The sequence below is a fragment of the Phoca vitulina genome, unplaced genomic scaffold, assembly GCF_004348235.1.
Source record: "Phoca vitulina isolate PV1807 unplaced genomic scaffold, GSC_HSeal_1.0 scaffold3, whole genome shotgun sequence".
Taxonomy (NCBI): domain Eukaryota; kingdom Metazoa; phylum Chordata; class Mammalia; order Carnivora; family Phocidae; genus Phoca; species Phoca vitulina.
Genome location: NW_022589706.1, coordinates 83,774,644 through 83,792,944, shown reverse-complemented (window position 1 = coordinate 83,792,944; position 18,301 = coordinate 83,774,644). Strand labels below are relative to the sequence as shown.

Genomic DNA, 18,301 nt, shown 5'->3' with positions numbered 1-18,301 from the left:
ACCTAAGTCACCTCACACTTCCCAATTCAAGGACTGACAATCAGAGTACAGTTTCTTTTACTATCTAGATACACAGGGTTTCTTCTCGTTTTAATCCTATGATGTTTTCTTCATGAATCTGTGGCAGATCCCTTTGACCGACTCACTGCTAACTGCAAGGCGTGGGGCTAGGTGGCAGCCTCCAGTTGTTGGCTTTGTCAGGGTTCACATCTCAGCTTTCTGGCCACGATCCTGCTAATCTCGAGGTGGCCTCAGGCCAAAGACCCGGCAGTGATAGCAGGGCTAGCCATTTCCACCCAACTGCTCCAACAGGCAGTCTCTTCTCCGGAGTTTCCCATGGGCCTGCCGGCTACTTTGTCAGCTCCGCAGCACCGAATGGCAGCATCCCCTGGTTAGCCTTGCATGTCTGCTTTACCCTTCACTGGACCATTCTGCACTCCTCACTCCATGTTAGCATCGACTCCTGGAGAATCCTGGAGTAAAATCAGACTAGTTTGTTTCCAATCTAGCCTATCAGTATAGTCTCTTTCTCATTCACTTAACTTCTGCTGATGTTAATAATGGTAATACTTGAAAGGCTTTCCTTCAGCCTGTGCCATTTTAATTTGCATCCTAAAAGCATTTTAAGTCCAGTACAAGACACAATGATTTTTTTCTTCACATAAAACCCTGCAATTTTATCAGCAGTTATTTAAATATATTTCATTGTATTCAGCAAAGATACATTTACTTTATGATAAAAACAAAAACAAAACCTTAAAAGAGCAGACTAAAACACACCAAACTTCAATAGCACCATCTTGTGGTGTTTAACAGGAACTGTTCACTACTCAGTTTAGGAAAAGGCCTTTTGAGGTCCTAAGTTATCTTCTGTCCATCTGGTTTAACCAAGGTTTTAAAATATCGCCAAATAACAGAAAATACAATTAAAGTTACATCAAGCCTTTAAAGTTGGTGAGTAAACGCAGGTCTTGTTTTCCTTTTTCTGAGCCTTGAGGGAGAACAACCTCCTCTCCCCACGTCTCTCATCACTACAGTACAGACGAGTAACTTCCGTTTATTTTTGTTTTTGGCATTTATCAGTATCTGACATTTCACAATCATTTTCTCTTTTGTTTATCTGGCTTCCCTACAAGAATATAAGCTCTATGAATACAGAGTTTTTATCTGTCTTATTCACCCCTATAGTCCTCAAGGCCACTTGGCATATAGTAAGTACTTAAAACTTTTTGAATAAATGAATCTTTTAACTTAATGAATGGCTACATATAAATCATCCTTGGAATCAGAAAAAAAATCACCTGAGAGAATTTTTCTGTAAACTTAAAGATCTTGGGATAAGAAGTAATGGAGCCACTAGAGAAGTGACGTTCACGGCTAGTCAGGGAGAACCAAAAGGCCTGCCTAGAAGGGCAAGACCCGACTGGTGTAGAGATGTTTTTAGATGTGCTCAAAATTCTGTTAATTACTGAAAATGAACGCCTGAAGGGAGTTTTCATCTCATACAACCACATTTACAACATATATATGCAGCCCGTGCTTGAATATTTATAGGGATACAGAATTGCAACCTCACAAGACAACCTGTCAACTACATTTTGAGACCTTAGACCTACTAAGAGTAGCTTAAGAGAGTCACAAGAATGAATAATTATGGACCAAAAAGTTCATACCATCAGTTAATTAAATCACATACATAGGGGTGTGTGGGTGGCTCAGTCAGTTAAGTATCTGCCTTCCACTAAGGTCATGATCCCAGGGTCCTGGGATTGAGCCCCGCATCGGGCTCCCTGATCAGCGGGAAGCCTGCTTCTCCCTCTCCCACTCCCCCTGCTTGTGTGCCCTCTCTCGCTGGCTCTCTCTGTCAAATACATACATACATACATAAAATCTTTAAAAAAATAAATCACATACGTAAGTGGCCTTCTTGGCGCTGTGGGCAGCACATCAGTCTCATGAAACACAAATATAAAAGTTATTAATTAGAAAAATTATTTATTTCTGCTCCTTTCACACATCTTATTGTGCACGAAAACAGTCTTGCATACGTATCTGAATAATGTACTGTCACACACTCTGTTTAAAGGCAAAGCACCACAGGTAAAGCTGATCATCTGTCCAGAGTTCTCAGCTTTTGGGATCTTGCTTCCTGATTTTACATTAATTTTTGAAAGTTGGAAATAATGTCATCTCCAAAAAATGTTAAGGGGGCTGTAAAAAATAATCACTTTATTCAATTATAGTTGTAGAAATGGAGTATATTTTAAGAAATGAAAAACTAAGAAGAAAATGTCACTTAACATTGTTGGTACATCAGTATAGGCCAGCAGGAAAAATACCGTGATAAGCTTGTCTCTTTGATACCAAGCAGACATTCTAGTTCAAGCATTAATATGCTTCCGATTTTTCACTAGATGCTGCTTTTCTGCTGTTTCACTCTTTTTCCATATTTTACATCAGAGGATTGGTACAGCCTTTAAAAGTTCATTAACAGGAGCAAATCCAATATCCACTGATTTCTTCTCAAAAGGCATTTTTTAACCCATCAGATAGCCCCTGTAGGAATAAAATTTATAAACACAAAAAGTGAATACAAAGCAACGTTTCGAAGCGCCCGAATTTTATGATGAATCAAATGACAATCTGAAAATGTAACTGTGTGATTCCTCCTTATGGTTTTTATTTCGCATCTTGCCTCCCCAATAAATGACTACATTACTGGGCTTCATTTCCATTATCCTTTCCCCTCAAAGAATAAAGTTACAAACCAATATGCTCCAAACCTGCAAGCAAATGAAAAGACACTCACACACCTGCAGGGCATGAAGCTCTCCTTCAACCAGGACTGATTTAAAATGCAAACACACAGCTAGGTTATCTATTTCCTCAAATCATAGAATTAACAACAAAATGAAGAGGAAGGACAGGAAAATGCCAATAGGTATACAATAATAATATGGAGAAATGGCGGGTTACACTAAGGAAATCAACTAAAAAACTGAAAAGTGCTGTTGTGTCTACTTAAGTCTAAATGTAAAAGGACCCTGAGTTAAGAAGGCAAAATTAGGCTTCATGTTCAGTGTCCAGCAAGTAACAGTTATCAAATAATAAATATCTGCTAAATACAAATGTGAATGTTACAGAGGCAATAAAACAAACACTTCAGAAAGTGGCCTGTCAAAAAGGAGTAAAATAACGTTTTTTAGCACATGTAGAATTAAATTTCAATTACACAGAAAAATCATGTATATGCATTCTCCTAGTCCCTAAATGACATTAATTGAGTAAAGTACTATTATTTTCTTACTTTTATTTTTCATTCCCCCTTCCTTTAGAATTTTTTCTCCGAACTGATCCTATGATCTTAGGACTTAGGCAGGAGCTCCCTAGCTTTTCTCATCAGGTTTAATAAACACCAGCTCAAACTGCTAAAAAGGCAATTTTTGTCACTCTGACTAAAACAGGCCTTTTGGGGGCGGCTGGGTGGTTCAGTCGGTTAAGCATCCGGCTATTGGTTTCAGCTCGGGTCATGATCTCACGGTCTTGGAATTGTCAGCGCCGGGAGTAGGGCTCACGTTCAGCACGGAGTCCACTTGAGAATCTCTTTCCCTCTCCCTCTGCCCCTCCCCCCACTCTCTCTCAAACGAATAACTAAATCTTTAAAAATAAATAAACAGAAAATAAAACAAGCCTTTTGTCCTGAGTTGCATAATATCTATTCAATAGACTATTTTATACAGCTTTGTAACAGACTTGCCTAAAAGCGGAAACCCATCTCTCCACTCCCACCAAACACTTTGCCTAATTTTAGGACATCAACACATGACACAGCACGCCATCTCTTATTTTTTTCATTTTTACGATTCTTTTAGGTCAAAACTACCCTAATAGTGAAGACTCTAGAGAATCTAATGACCATTATTTTTCAGAAGAACCAAGCACAAATTTATACCAAAGTCTCCCACCCAGTACCCAAACATCATTTCTTTAAACCTGTGCACATTTAAAAGGTACCCAAGGCAGAGACACAATCCCACATACAGTATCTTATGAATTATATGAGAAAAATTTTATTTTCAAAATGAAAACTGGTTTTCTGTAACTTTGTACTAGTACTATAAAAATATTAGGCACTAAAATTTGACTTTTCACTTTAAATGTACTGTCATATATGTAAATAGTCAAGAAATACTCATTTTTTTAGTGGCCATGTTTCTACAAAAGATATGGCATCAAATAAAGCCATGTTTTGATTTGTAAAATTATATCTGTAGGGGAGACATCAGGTCTCTAAAAGAGCATAAAAGAAAATATAAAACTAAAAGTACCAATTCATTGCTATTGTTTTTTCCTTTTTAAAGGTTCCTCTTACTAAAGATATCAAACTCTTTGTGAAAGACTTCAACCCTGGAGGTTATCATGATGAATCTTACATAGCATAGCCATCCTTTATCTCAGATGCTAGCAACTTATTTTATCTGAAAACACCCTTTGTTACCGGTGTTTTTTAATGTCCTTTTGTTGTTGCTGTTCCACTTATTATGCATCAAACTGTTAGAACATCAAAGATCATTTGTGTGCAAAAATACAGACATATTCCCTCCTTGCTGGTGATACTAACCATGGCCCTATTGTGTGCAACATGTAGGCCCACAGACATGGCTCATCATCTTGTCTGGGGCCTACAAACATTCCAGAAAATGCAATACTGTTGCTTCCATTTCTTTTCTAAAATTGTCTGTTTCTTCCCACTCTGCACCCAGGAACCAGGCTTTAGGAGGTGCAGATGAGGAATCATATCAAAAAAGGAATCATAAATTACTTCCTCTTAAAAATTTAAATCCTAGATTAGGCTGCATGACAATTTACAGGAAGAAGCAATTATCTGTTTAGACCATTGTTCTGCTTGGATTAAATCTAAATATAATTTACACCTGGGAGATTATATATAAAGGGAGTATACCCTATTTCCTATTGTTCACTTAGTCAGCAATCTTGGGTGCTGGCCTATAAATGGGGACAAGAAGACAAATATTTACATAAATAATTGAAACAGTAAGATGGAGGCAGTCCAGAGAATTAAGCACTTTCTAAAGCTTTCTTTTAAAGCAGTAAATAGCTCTATTATCCTACATGTCAAATGCCCAAGCTAAAAAGAAAAGCACTCACATCCTAAGGAGAGGACCTAAAACCATAAGGAAGAATGAGCAGCTTAGGTAGAATAAAAATAAATCTCGTTCTATGGGCAAAACCAGCCTACTTCTGTTCTGCTATATGCCTACAAAAGTTCCATCTCTTTTGCTTAATTTGTAGTAGCCTCTTGATCTCTCTGGGAGCCTCCTCTTTTCTTGTTTGGCTATGGAAAAGTTCAGCCTCTTCCATACCAATATACCTTTACCAACAGGGCAGAAAAAAAAAAGAGGAACAAAAAGAGGATGCTGAAGTACGTAATTCTTCATACAATTTAGCCAATGGCCAAAACTATTTTTTTTAAGATTCTATTTATTTGAGAGAGAGAGAGAGAGCACAAGCAAGAGAGAGGGACAGAGGGAGAGGAAGAACCAGAGCCTGATGCAGGGCTCAATCCCAGGACTCTGGGATCATGACCTGAGCCAAAGGCAGACACTTAAACAACTGAGCCACCCAGGTGCCCCAAAACTATTTTCCCCAAACAAAAATAAGAGCCACTGGCAGAGGAGACTGAAGGAACTATATGGCTACACAGATATTCAGCTGACAAAGAACACTGCTCTTTTCCCACCCTGCTAAGATGTGAACATGACTGCAGGATTAAGTACTTCTGACTTCCCAGGGGAAGTCTGCCCATTCTACTCCAGATGTGTTAGAGACAATGGGCAGGTGAAGCCACAGAACAAGTGAACTTGTGAAGCTCACACACATTCCTGTATTCCCTTTTAATGTCTCTTATAATAAAATAAGGGAGTATCAGTTCTAAGATATCAGTATCATTGACACTTGATGTTTAACATATTCCCTAAAAAATGAATTTACTAAGAGCTAATCTTTGTATGGTATGTTTGCCCAAAGTTTCTGCAGTTCCTAATACATCCATAGGTGCAATGAGAATATAGGGAAATGTGATCAGACTTGTCCACATTTCAAATAACGATCTCAAATGGAATTATAAAAGTTGCCATAAAACCAGTCTGTTTTTGTTTTAAAGATATTGTATGTTTTCTGCAACAAAATTTTCTTACCAGGCCTGCAAACATAAATTCCTTCCTCATAAGAATTTAAATCCTAGATTTAGCTGCATCACACACGCACACACATGAAATCCTTTTCCCAACTTTTTGGAGAGGCAATAACTCCCTGTCCAAGGCTTAATGGGTTTTCCTTATATCAGTACTCAGAGAGCAGCAATAATATTCCCTACTATCACTATTACTACTGGAATCCCATATTTTATAGATTAACCAAAAAGCAATTTAAAGAAACAGTATCACCAGTCAGTGACGTTACAGTAAAATAACAGTACGGAGATAACACTCAGAAAGACCTACGGATCTCAATTTGGCTACTAACCACAGCTATAACCTCGAGCAAGTCATAAATTTCTTTAGTTCTCAGAACTGTTATCTGTTTAAATGAAGGTTAAATTAAATCTCCCATGATTTTACGTGATCCAAGTAATTATTTTACCACCTTGCAACAAAAGTTAAATTGCTGATTATAAAAGTACTTAATAACTTACGGCAGTTTCATTCTCATGAATACTCTAGCCATGAAAAAACTCAATAGGACACAGACGAATCCAATGAATAGAAGAAGAAATCTATTGAGTTTTGGAATGTTTGGTGCATTCGATCGGTCCAGGATTATGAAACCTAAACCTCCCATTGTAAACAGAAAGCTGGATGCGAGTCCTTCCATAATATATTGTCCATTTACTCTGAAAAAGACCACAGCGAAACAGTAAGTGAAAATTCCCAGAAAAATAAAACACTTGTCTTTAGATTGAAATTCCTATTTCTGCTAAAATATTTTTGTGCTAATTTTTTATTCTTACCAGTAAAACTATTTTACTACATTTCTGTGTATTCTTGTCAACAAAATTTATTGAGAGCCTATTATGTATCAAGCACTATTCTAGGGTCTGGAGATACAACAACGAAAATCTGTGTCTTCATGGAGCTTTTATTCATAAAGTTTTAAAACCTCAACTAACACATCTGTCTATGTAAAATCAGTGCTGAGATTTTATTAGCTTAAAAAGCCAATTAGTGTATATATATGGACTCTTTACCCATAACTTTTGTTTAGCTTTTTAAAATTATGGCATTTAAATTTCTATTATCAATTTCAAATTCTGAATTGGTTAGAAATGTTTCTAGAAGTTTTATGAGAATTAATAAACCTCTTGGGGCACCTAGCTGGCTCAGATGGCTAAGCATCTGTTTGGTTAAGCATCTTGGTTTTGGCTCAGTGGGTCATGGACTCAAGCCCCACATGGGGCTCCACACTCAGTGGGGCATCTACTTGAAGATTCTCTCCCCCTGCCCCTCCCCCCACTCGTGTGTGTGTACGCTCTCTCTAATAAACAAATAAATCTTTTTTAATAATCAATCAATAAAAATAATGTTGTTTCAAAGGGAAAATTTTAAAAGTGCTTTTACCCAGGGCTCCATGAACCCCACAAGGATTTCCAGCAATCTATAAACCCTTAGAATTATATGCAAATTTTTATATATATGTATATCTGATTTTTCTGGGAATACAGAGCTTTCAAAACCCTGAGTTCATGGATCCCCAAAAAGCAAATTCCTCTGTTAAAGGGATAATTTATACATAGGTATATGTGACGGAAGGTATTTTTTGTTAGCTAATTGCTTTAACTGAAAACACAATACATGCACTAGGCTCAAAATTCAAACAGTGCCAATGACAACACTATGAAGGGTTCCCCTACCATCAAGATCGCCTTCCCCCACTCCCAAAGAATCATAATAATCTTTTCGGGAATATTCTATGCAGGAATACCATTAAAATAAGTGTAAATGCAAATATATAGCTATATTTGGTAGACAGTTATCAAGTGGAGTTTATTTTATTTTTTAAAGATTTTATTTATTTATTTGACAGAGAGAGAGGGGGAGAGAGCAAGCACAAGCAGGGGGAGCGGCAGGGAGAGGGAGAAGCAGGCTCCCCGCTGAGCAGAGAGCCCGATGCGGGGCTCGATCCCAGGACTCTAAGATCACGACCTGAGCCGAAGGCAGATGCTTAACCGACTGAGCCACCCAGGCGCCCCTCAAGTGGATTTTAGAAAGCAGTACTATAAGCACTGCTCAGATGAACCAAACCACACTGGAATGGTGTTTCATTACTGAAATGGAATGCCCAAATCTCCAAAATTATTTTTTTTTATTTGATAGTATAATCCAGGGGTCCACAGACTTTTTTCTTAAATGGCCAGACGGCACAGGTCTTAGGCTTGCAGGCCACATGGTTTGTGTCACACATACCGCTGTAGCTTGAAAGCAGCCACAGATAGTATATAAACAAATGGGCATGCCTAGTTCCAATAAAACATGACGTACAAATAAATAGGTACCCGCAGTTTGCTGATCCCCAGAATAGCCAAAATGTATTTTAAACCAATACCTTCCTTTAAATAAGCAATCATGTCAATCACTGTGAAATATTTTATTTCCTATAAATAAGTAACATACTTCTATTCTTGCCCACTTCCTGCCATCTCTGAAGTTAGCATTTTAGCTATTACCTAAATGCAGATGGACCCACAGGTTTCACTACATTTTTAGAAAACATCCATACCCAAGCAACAATCCTTCCCACCAAACCATTCAAAAAGGTAAGTGTTACCTGTAGGCCAAGAAAGCTACTGGTCTCTGATGTCCATGTTCATCGGTCATAGAACCAACACTTGGAGGCTCAACAATAACATCATAAATTATTCCTATATGGAAGACAATAGTATAGATTAGAATGGATTCCTAATTTTTATTTTTTTTTAATTTTTTTTTTAAGATTTTATTTATTCATTTGAGAAACAGAGATAGAGAGAGAGAGAAAAAGCATGAGCAGGGAGAAAGGCAGAGGGAGAGGGAGAAGCAGGCTCCTCGCTGAGCCAGGAGCCCGATGTGGGGCTCGATCCCAGGACCCTGGGATCATGACCTGAGCCGAAGGCAGACGCTTAACCATCTCAGCCACCCAGGAGCCCCTGGATTCCTAATTTTTAAAAAGGGTTAGAGTTTTCATGTCTCTAAAGGTTCATTTGTATTTCAATAGGACTGCTGTGATATATTATGATAATCAAGTGAAACCCAGCTAATCTCCTAAACTTTAGATAAACCATTCAAAACTTGAACTCAATATTTTTGAATATTATCTCTAAAACAGGTATTTGATAAAAGAAATTCATTCAGTAACTGTTTCTAATACTCAAGATACTCCAATTCTCCACAATAAAGGAGATTTAATATTAAGGCTATATTTTAGTTCAAGAAAATGTTCCACGTATGCTTGGATATGTTTCTATCAGTTGAGAGGTAATTAGATAAATTTTCTTGCTTAAATATAAAATAAGGAGACATTTTTAAATCATACCAACAAGCAGACAAGCAATACTAGAGATTCGTGATCATTAACGTTAATGTCCATCACTTAGGTCACAATGTCACTGTGATCATTAATACTAATGTCCATCAACATTAATAGTTTCCCCAATCTCCCATTGCCAACATCTATTCTTTACCTTTTCTACTATTCTCCAACATCCTCACTTCCAGCTTTTCTTAAGCATAATAAGACTGTGTCTCCCTCACCCTTGACTAACAAAGCAATCACACAGGAATTCCCTAATCTCTCCACCACCACCGAATCTATAAAGTAGCATCTGCATCCATCCTTACCTCCTTCCTTCCGGCTACAAGAGAGAAAGAGTCCCTCCTCCTATCAATGTGGGATTCCTTCTGCAATGATCAGGACTCCACCCCCTTTCACCTTCTCACAGATTTGGATCCTTTGGCTAGCTCTCCTCCTGCCTATATTTTCAACCACTCCTTCCCTACATCAACTCTCCCTTGACTCCAAACCCTCCTAGTTAACATCCTATTTCTATACTTCCTTTTTGAAACAAAGTCAGACTTCCTTCTGGAAAGAAAAAAAAAAAAAGGTAAACTTTTGTCCCCTTCCTCATTTACCCTTCATTCTTCAACTCACTCCAACCTGGCATCTGCCTCCACTGATCTTACTCTTGCTAAAGTTGCCAGTAATCTCCGTGTTGCCAAATTCAAAGGACATTTTTCAGTTATCTTAGGAGGCTTCCCAGTGGCACTCAATCCAGTTTACTAAATCCATTTTCTTTGGAGGAAAATTGGCTTTTGTGACACTCCTGTCCACGTTTTCTTGTTACACCTTTAGCAGGGCCTCCCCTTCTATAAAACCACTAAATGTTGGGAGTTCCTTAGGGCTTGATCCACTGTCTTCTTTTTCTACATTCTCTCCTGAACTGATCTCATCCCTTCCCAGGGTTTTAATTCCATGTGCTGATGATTAATGATGGTCAGTGTTCCAATACCTATCAAATGTTACCACCAGTAGAACTAGATGTAAGCTCCCTAAGAACAGGGACTTTCTCTATGTTCTTCAATATCTGGCTTACGAGACGATTTCAAAAAAAATCTGTTATTAACCAATTTCAATGGAGACCTCTTTTCTCAATTCTAGACTCAGCAGCAAACTTGACATAGCCAGCTAATTGTAGTTGGCTATGTCCAACTATTACATATCCTGAAGTGACCTCTGGTTCACCGTTCCCCACCAAAAAACCTTCATCTCTTCAATCTCAGAAAATGACCCTTCCAACTACTCAGATGCTCAAAGTTAAGATTCCTTCATACTTCATTCTCTCCAATCAATCCGTACATCCAATCAATCCATCAAGACTACTGAATCTACTTGCAAACTATCTTTCATTATACTTTCCTCCATCTCTGCTGCCACCAACATAGTTAGTCTCAATCAACTACAAAACCCACCTAATTGGTCTCTTGATTCCATATTTATCCATTCTTTTCCTTCTGCCTAGTATTTCCTTTCCCCCAATTCTTCAGATTTTTGGCTAACATGTCACTTCCCTAAGAACCACACTCCAATATAAATGATGTTCCCAACTCCCATTATTTTCTCGTAACTTGTTCTTTCCCTTCAATGAATCTCTGGTATTTGTAATGAAAAAAATAATTCAGTGGAAAAAGATTTATGATATTTAACCTGTCTCAACGATGACATTACAAGCTTCAGGAGGACAGCATCCTTATGTTTCATTGACTATTATTCCCAGTACCAAGTGCCTGGAATTTAATAGGGGCTCAATGCATTATTTGCTGAATAATTCTCAGCAATAAATATTATTTATTTATACAAGTACACTCACAGTTTTTAGAAGAGACTCCTTTCCAGTGGCAAAACCGATTCCTTGTATGAGATACCTCATGGCCTTGGCCACTAAAAGGTGTCCTTTGCAATCTGCCCCTGGGGTTGGAGCGGAGAATCTCCCCATTACAACAATCAACAGAGAATAAGTGGACAGAAGGAAAACTGTGAGGCTTCTAACAAAGCCTTGGGCTCCAAGGGGGTAAGGGTTAGGAGAAAGAGGCTAGCAGATAAAAGCAGATGAAGACTCTATTATTTTTTTTAATCACATGCATTTTAAATTTCATTTATTCAGTACAGTACCTATTAATGTGCTGAGTAAATGTTAATGCTAATGCAATGCTAGGACCAATATCAAAAATATTCAAAATGTATTTTACTTAAATGAGTACAAGTTAACTATCACGATTCTGAATTGAGAGTGGGGAATAGATTCAAAATCACATTCTAGTACCAAGCCCTCATAGTTTCAGATTCCCTCTTCAGTACCAATTCTTTTCACATCTATGAAAATAAATACGTCTATGGCTAGTCCCTTAAAAACGGAGCCACTTTTGCTGTCCCTAATCTTTAAACTTCAATTTTATAACTTCCAAATTAAGTGCTCCACATCCCAAAATCTGAAAGTACAGTAGAACAGTCTTGAGTAAATCCTGAATCTGTGGCTTCAAAGGGTGGTGGCTGGAAGACTAGCTGGATTGCCAACTCATCACTATACAAAACAACGCCCCTTTTGCAACTTTGTATTTGAAAAAAACAAAACAACAGCAACAACAAAAAAACAGGATATGACATTCTGCAGATAAGTACTGCTATTTTCCTAATTCTTTAAATTCTCAACTTTTGCTCTTCAACTTTTGCTTACCTTCTGAAAATCTAACTCCAACCTCAAATATTTATCAAAACCGTGAATTCGGAAAATTCCATTGACATTTATTGTTGATCGGGGCAAAAAAGCAACACCAGACCCTTAGGTGTGAGCTAACAAACCTAAGGACTGTCAAGTCTTTTCCAAGGTTCCAGGGACTATAGACAAAGTAAAAGTCCCAAACGCTCTTGACCAACCATGGAAGTACAATGGACAAGACTAGACTCCTCCAGGATCTCTGTCAAAAAACTTAACGGCAGGCAATAAAGAGAGCAACAATATGGGCTTGAAAGATATATTGGATTCGGATCCCTAGGCTAAGATGCTAGAGGTGCGGAAAGGCAATGGGCGTGAGAACAGTGAGAACAATGAGAGTAGCCTCTCAGAATACAGAACAGGGCGTGAGGGCAAATAAACCTTTGGGCCGTTAATACTTGAGACCCCAGAAATTCCCTCCACCCTCCGAAAAGATCGAGAGCACAGAGACGCTTCCCCCGGGGGGCTGAGAGCGGAATAGACGCGCCTCCGCGGCGGGCCGGCTCTCCGCGTCTCAGGGCCTCTCGACCCGAGCCAGCCCGAGTTACCTCCGGTGATGAGGAAGTAAGACACCACCACCAGAGCGTACACCGTCATGGCCGACGGCATGTGCACCCAGGGCGGCTTCTTCAGCTTCAGGTTGGGGCATTCGAGCACTAAGAACGGAACGCGGTACAAAGTCTCCATGCTGGTGGCGGCAGGGGCTTCTCTCGAGCTCAAGCCCCACGCGCCACCCGGAAACAGCCCCGCCCCTCCCGTTCGCCGGCGCGTGCGCCGGGAAGAGAATTACAGGTCCGCAACTCTAGAAGGCAGTTTGTCTACCTAGCGGCAAAAGAAAAAACTATGAAGAATGGATAAACAATATGATTTTAAACTATGTATTTTTAAGCTTCTTTAATCATAAATTTGAATAAGAAGCTCAATTATTGCCAACGAATAGGCAGGTGATTTATGTACCTTCAAGGACCTGCAGGGCGTCAGACGTGGCCCAGCGAGAGAAGCAGGGGAACCTAATCCATCGGAGGCCCTCCCCGTCCCCGGCGCTGGGGATTTGGAAGCTGATTGGACGCGGGCGCTCTAGGTTCCCAGAGCTGCAGGATGAATGGGAACATTTGGAAAATTCTACCTTTTATATTAGCGGATTTTTCAAGAGACTCAGAAAGCCCCAGTTGCTGAACATTTACTTCCCGATATAGTTGCGGGGACAGTAATAACAATTGTTACTAATAATTGCTGAACTAATATATTATCAAAATTTTTAAAATATCCAGTCCAGATGTATCAAAAATATCAAGAGGACATCTCCACAGGATGCCTAAAGCTGATACTTTGACGTGACCAAAATTTTAAATAACGCGTGTCCTCTACTCCACTTTGCTTCTCCCACAGCCATCCCTATCTTCATAAATGCTAAAATCTTTCTGGCCGAAAATCTTGAAATCATCCTGGTTTCTCTCTTTATTAAAACTCCATCTCCAAAATATCAGCAATAATCAAGTGGGTTTACAGCAGAACCAGTATTTATACATAGGACGTTTTTTTGGGTATTATAAAGCAGAATGTTTCTGAAGTTCCCATAGTTTTATAAATAAGCAAAACTTTGGAACAATTAAAATTATGTTGCCTTAAAAAAATAAGGAAAAACATAGAAATTAAAAGTTTTTTTAATTTGAGAGGTACTTTTTTATTAAATTCAATTAATTAACATATGATGTATTATTAGTTTCAGAGGTAGAGGTCAATGATTCATCAGTCCTATGTAATACCCAGTGCCCAGTTATCCCATTCTCTCACCCCCTTCCCCTCCAGCAACCTCAGTTTGTTTCCTATGATTAAGAGTCTCTTATGGTTTGTCTCCCTCTCTGATTCATCTTGTTTTATTTTTTTCCTCTCTTCCCCTATGATCCTCTGTTTTGTTTCTTAATTTCCATATATGAGTGAGATCATATGATAATTGTCTTTCTCTGATTGACTTATTTTGCTTAGCATAATACCCTCTAGTTCCATCCATGTCGTTGCAAATGGCAAGATTTCATCTTTCTAATGGCTGAGTAGTATCCCATTGTATATATATACCACATCTTCTTTATCCATTCATCTGTCAATGGACATCTGGGCTCTTTCCATAGTTTGGCTATTGTGGATTTTGCTGTTATAAAGATTGGGATGCAGGTGCCCCTTCGGATCACTACATTTGTATCTTTGGGGTAAATACCCAGTAGTGCAATCGCTGAGTTGTAGGGTTGCTCTATTTTCAACTTTTTGAGGAAGCTCCATACTGTTTTCCAGAGTGGCTGCACCAGTTTGCATTCCCACCAACAGTGTAAGAAGGGTCCCCTTTCTCCACATCCTCACCAACATCTGTTGTTTCCTGTGTGGTTACTTTTAGCCATTCTGACAGGTCTGAGGTGGTATCTCATTGTGGTTTTGATTTGTAAGAAATTAAAAGTTTTTAAGCTCCCCTTATAGCTTCAGGAGGACAACTAATATTAATTAACCACTGCTTGACAGATACTATGTTAAATGATTTACACTGGTTCTTATTTAATCTTCATGACGCCTCGATTAGGGAAATACTACTATCAGCACTTTACATATGACAAAACTGAAGCTTGAGAAGTGAAACTTAAGAAGTATAGTATAGTCTGTGATTGGATGAGACCTAAAGGCAATTGCTCTAAATGGAAATAAGATTTGAGATGTTTAATGTGGGTACTCTACACGTTCAGAGAAACTTCTCTAGTAACGAACTGTAGAAATGATCCCTGAAAGTATAATCTTGAGATGTTTAAGATGGGACAAGTTTATCCTTCTTCCTTTATATTTTAGGACCAAATAATTCTATATGCATTATGGAAAAAACCTAGACTCTTTAAATTAAAAATATACATTTTTTAGTAAAAAATAAAACCACCTAGTCAAAACTTCACATTCATCTATTTATTGACTTATTACTGTCACTTTTTTACTCTGTTCCAAAATGTAAGTTTGTTCCAGAAACCAATTCTTTATTATTTTTAACATCTTAAAATTTGAAATATTTTCCAATTTGACTTTGTAATATTCTATAAACCAAGTATTAAAAAAAAACCTTTTATGAATAAAAACGTACATCTGTTACCATCTGTGTCTTAACCAAAAATATTTCTGCAGAAAATGTTTTGGTTAAACACAACATAAACTCTGTAACCAAAAACCAAGGAAATAATGAATATAACCATGGACATTAGAGCATACCCTTAAGTAAACATACCATTGAATTATTCAGTGGGTGGATATTTTATATAGATGAAGAAGGGCAAATGTTGGAAGAAACACAGATTTAAAACACTGTATACAGTAGAGCCTATCATTTTAAGTTACTTATACATAAAAGCAAAAATGATTGATTCTTACTATGCACAAGCAAATATACACTCAAGGAAGAAACAAGCATAAAACTGATGTCTGCAAAGATTTTCATGTTTAATGTAGGAAATATTAATTAAAAGCCTAAAAGTCAGGAACAGCCCTGCCAGTCAAAAGAAGGACAATCCCACAAATAAGTTTTTAAGTAAATTTTAAACAAACTAGAGCTATCAAGACTATGGATACTATTGACTTTAGTTCTTTTGCATATGTATTAGGGAGGAAATTAATAGCTTTGTTTTTTTGGTTTTTTGTCAGATAACAATACACAATTCTAGCCCGGATTAATTTACAAAGACGTTTAGCAGCTGTGTTGACGGTCTCACGAACCTCTGGGTTCTGTCTAAGCATGAGTGTGTTTGTTTCCCCAGCTTAACTGGGCACCGGGTGAGGCACTATCATGTCTCACGTGTATCAAATTCTTCCTAATACAATATTAGATTGTGAATTTTGTTGTTATCATTGTTATTATTTAAAATTTTGAAAATGAAAATTCACAAGTAAAACATAGGTACATGCCCATTGTAACAACAGGGACACATGGAACGAGTTTCCTTTCATCACTGCTTTCATTTTACTTCTCCTTCTAGAGATGGTGAGAATGTGGGGATTAATTCTAAGATGTACAGTTGGCATAAACATATTCAGATATGGAAGAATCCCCACATTGGTGTCCTGACCCATAGAGTGAGGGCTCTTATGGCAGGAAAGACTAAGTGGAACCAATAGAAAGGCCTTTACCTACCAAAGCCAAAAACCAGATGACTGCAGAGACTGATGCCACCGTCAAACATTTGAAAGCTGCAGAGTGGCAATTCCTACCACATCCCATTGAGTTAGCCAATTCAATCCTTCTACAAAAAAAAAAAAAAAAAAGGATCTTGGAGAACAACAGCAGATTAAAGTATATTTAATCATGTAGTGACTTCATCTGCTCATGCTATTCCCATCTGTTTAATGAGTAATTCAATAAACTGCTAGTTTTGAGTGGGGCCCAGAATAAGCAAAGCCTCTGCAATAGGTCCAGTGTGCTGAGCGAACTGCTCTGTCACTCAGGCCATATAACCCAGCAGATCCATTATCACTTGTAATGTCTGTGGCAGCCAGGGAGCCTCTATGGAGCTTTTGACAAGCCCCTTTAGGTGAATCATAGCACGAAGCCCTAGAGTTTTGCAGCAAACCTATGCCATCCCTCTGCAGATAAATATCTCCACTGAGAAGTAGCTTCTGGCCTGCCATTGGACCTTAGCAGAGTCTATGCCATTGACCAAGGGCAACAAGTTACCATGAGACCTGAACACTCCATCACCAATTTGGCTTTGTCAAACCTATCAACCCATAAACATGGGTGTCCACAGCAGCATTGCATCATCAAATGAAAGAGTTATATGGGAGAGCAGGCTCATTGTAGATCTTAAATATATATTTACATTGCATGAGAAATAATCCAGATGCACATGACCCACATCCCTGCCACATTGACTCTTCTCTCCGAACCTACACCTGTGGCATTATGGAAAATGCCTATGACCAGTTAACTCAAGGAGAGAAGGGGGGGCTGTTTTACAGGTAGTTCTGCACAATGTGCTTGCAGTACATGAAAGTAAATGACTTTGCACAACAGCCTCACTTAGAGGGAGCCTCCCTTGAAGGACGTGATGAGGGAAAATCTTTCCAATGGGCAGAATGTCAGAGTCTACCTGGTTGTTCATTTTGCCTGGAAGGAGCAATGGCCAGAGTTGCAGGTCTATAGTGATTCATGGGCAGTGACTAATTATTTGGCTGGCTGGATGGCCAGGGAATTAGAAGGACACAACTGGAAATTTGTTGAGGAGGTCTGGAGATAGACCTATCTTTAAATTTCAAAGTATGAAGATATTTGTGCACCATGTGCATACTCACCAAAGAACAACATATGTAGAGAAGGATATTCATAATCAGGTGGGTAAAATGATCCATCCTGTGGACATCAGTCATCCTCTTTCCCCAGTCACTCCTGTCTTTGCCCAGTGAGCCCACAAACAAAGTGGCCATGACAGCAGGGATGGAGGTCATACGTGGACTTTCACTCACCAAGGCTGATCTGGCTAGATCTACTGTTGAGTACCCAAACTGCCAATAGTAGATATCAACAATGAGCCCACAAAATGGCACCATTGTCCAGGAAGATGAGCCGCCCGCTTGGTGTAGGTTAATTACATAGGACCACTTCCAGTAGGCACTTGGTTCTTACTAAAATAGACACTACATGGATACGAATTTTTCTTCCTTGCCCACAATGCTGCTACAAAAATCACCATTGTGTGGACTTAAAGAATGCCTTACACATCATCACAGTATACCACACAGCATTGCTTTGGCCAAGAAACTTGTTTGACAACAAATGAATTGTGGCTCATGTTCATGGAATTCGCTGGTTTTCACATGTGCCCCATCACCTTGAAGCAGCTGTGTGGAATGGTGGAATGGCCTTTTGAAAACTCAGTTATGATGCCAGCTGAATGTCAACACCTCTTGGAGCTCAAACAATGGTTGTCAAGATGCAGCATGTGCTGTAAATCAGTGATCAAT

General features: G+C 38.6%; 1 protein-coding gene and 1 pseudogene across 1 annotated transcript; both read right to left on the bottom strand.

The window, feature by feature from the left end:
- Nucleotides 1-1,849: 1,849 nt before the first annotated feature.
- Nucleotides 1,850-13,070, bottom strand: OSTC (oligosaccharyltransferase complex non-catalytic subunit). Its single transcript, XM_032400977.1, has 4 exons — nucleotides 12,871-13,070; nucleotides 8,845-8,938; nucleotides 6,716-6,913; nucleotides 1,850-2,556 (listed from the first exon to the last, which is right to left on the bottom strand). The coding sequence occupies exons 1-4, from the start codon at nucleotides 13,007-13,009 to the stop codon at nucleotides 2,538-2,540; spliced, it is 450 nt and encodes a 149-aa protein (XP_032256868.1). The 5' UTR covers nucleotides 13,010-13,070; the 3' UTR covers nucleotides 1,850-2,537.
- A 1,955-nt stretch (nucleotides 13,071-15,025) lies between these two features.
- On the bottom strand, nucleotides 15,026-15,103 carry LOC116630374 (annotated as a pseudogene).
- Nucleotides 15,104-18,301: the final 3,198 nt, after the last annotated feature.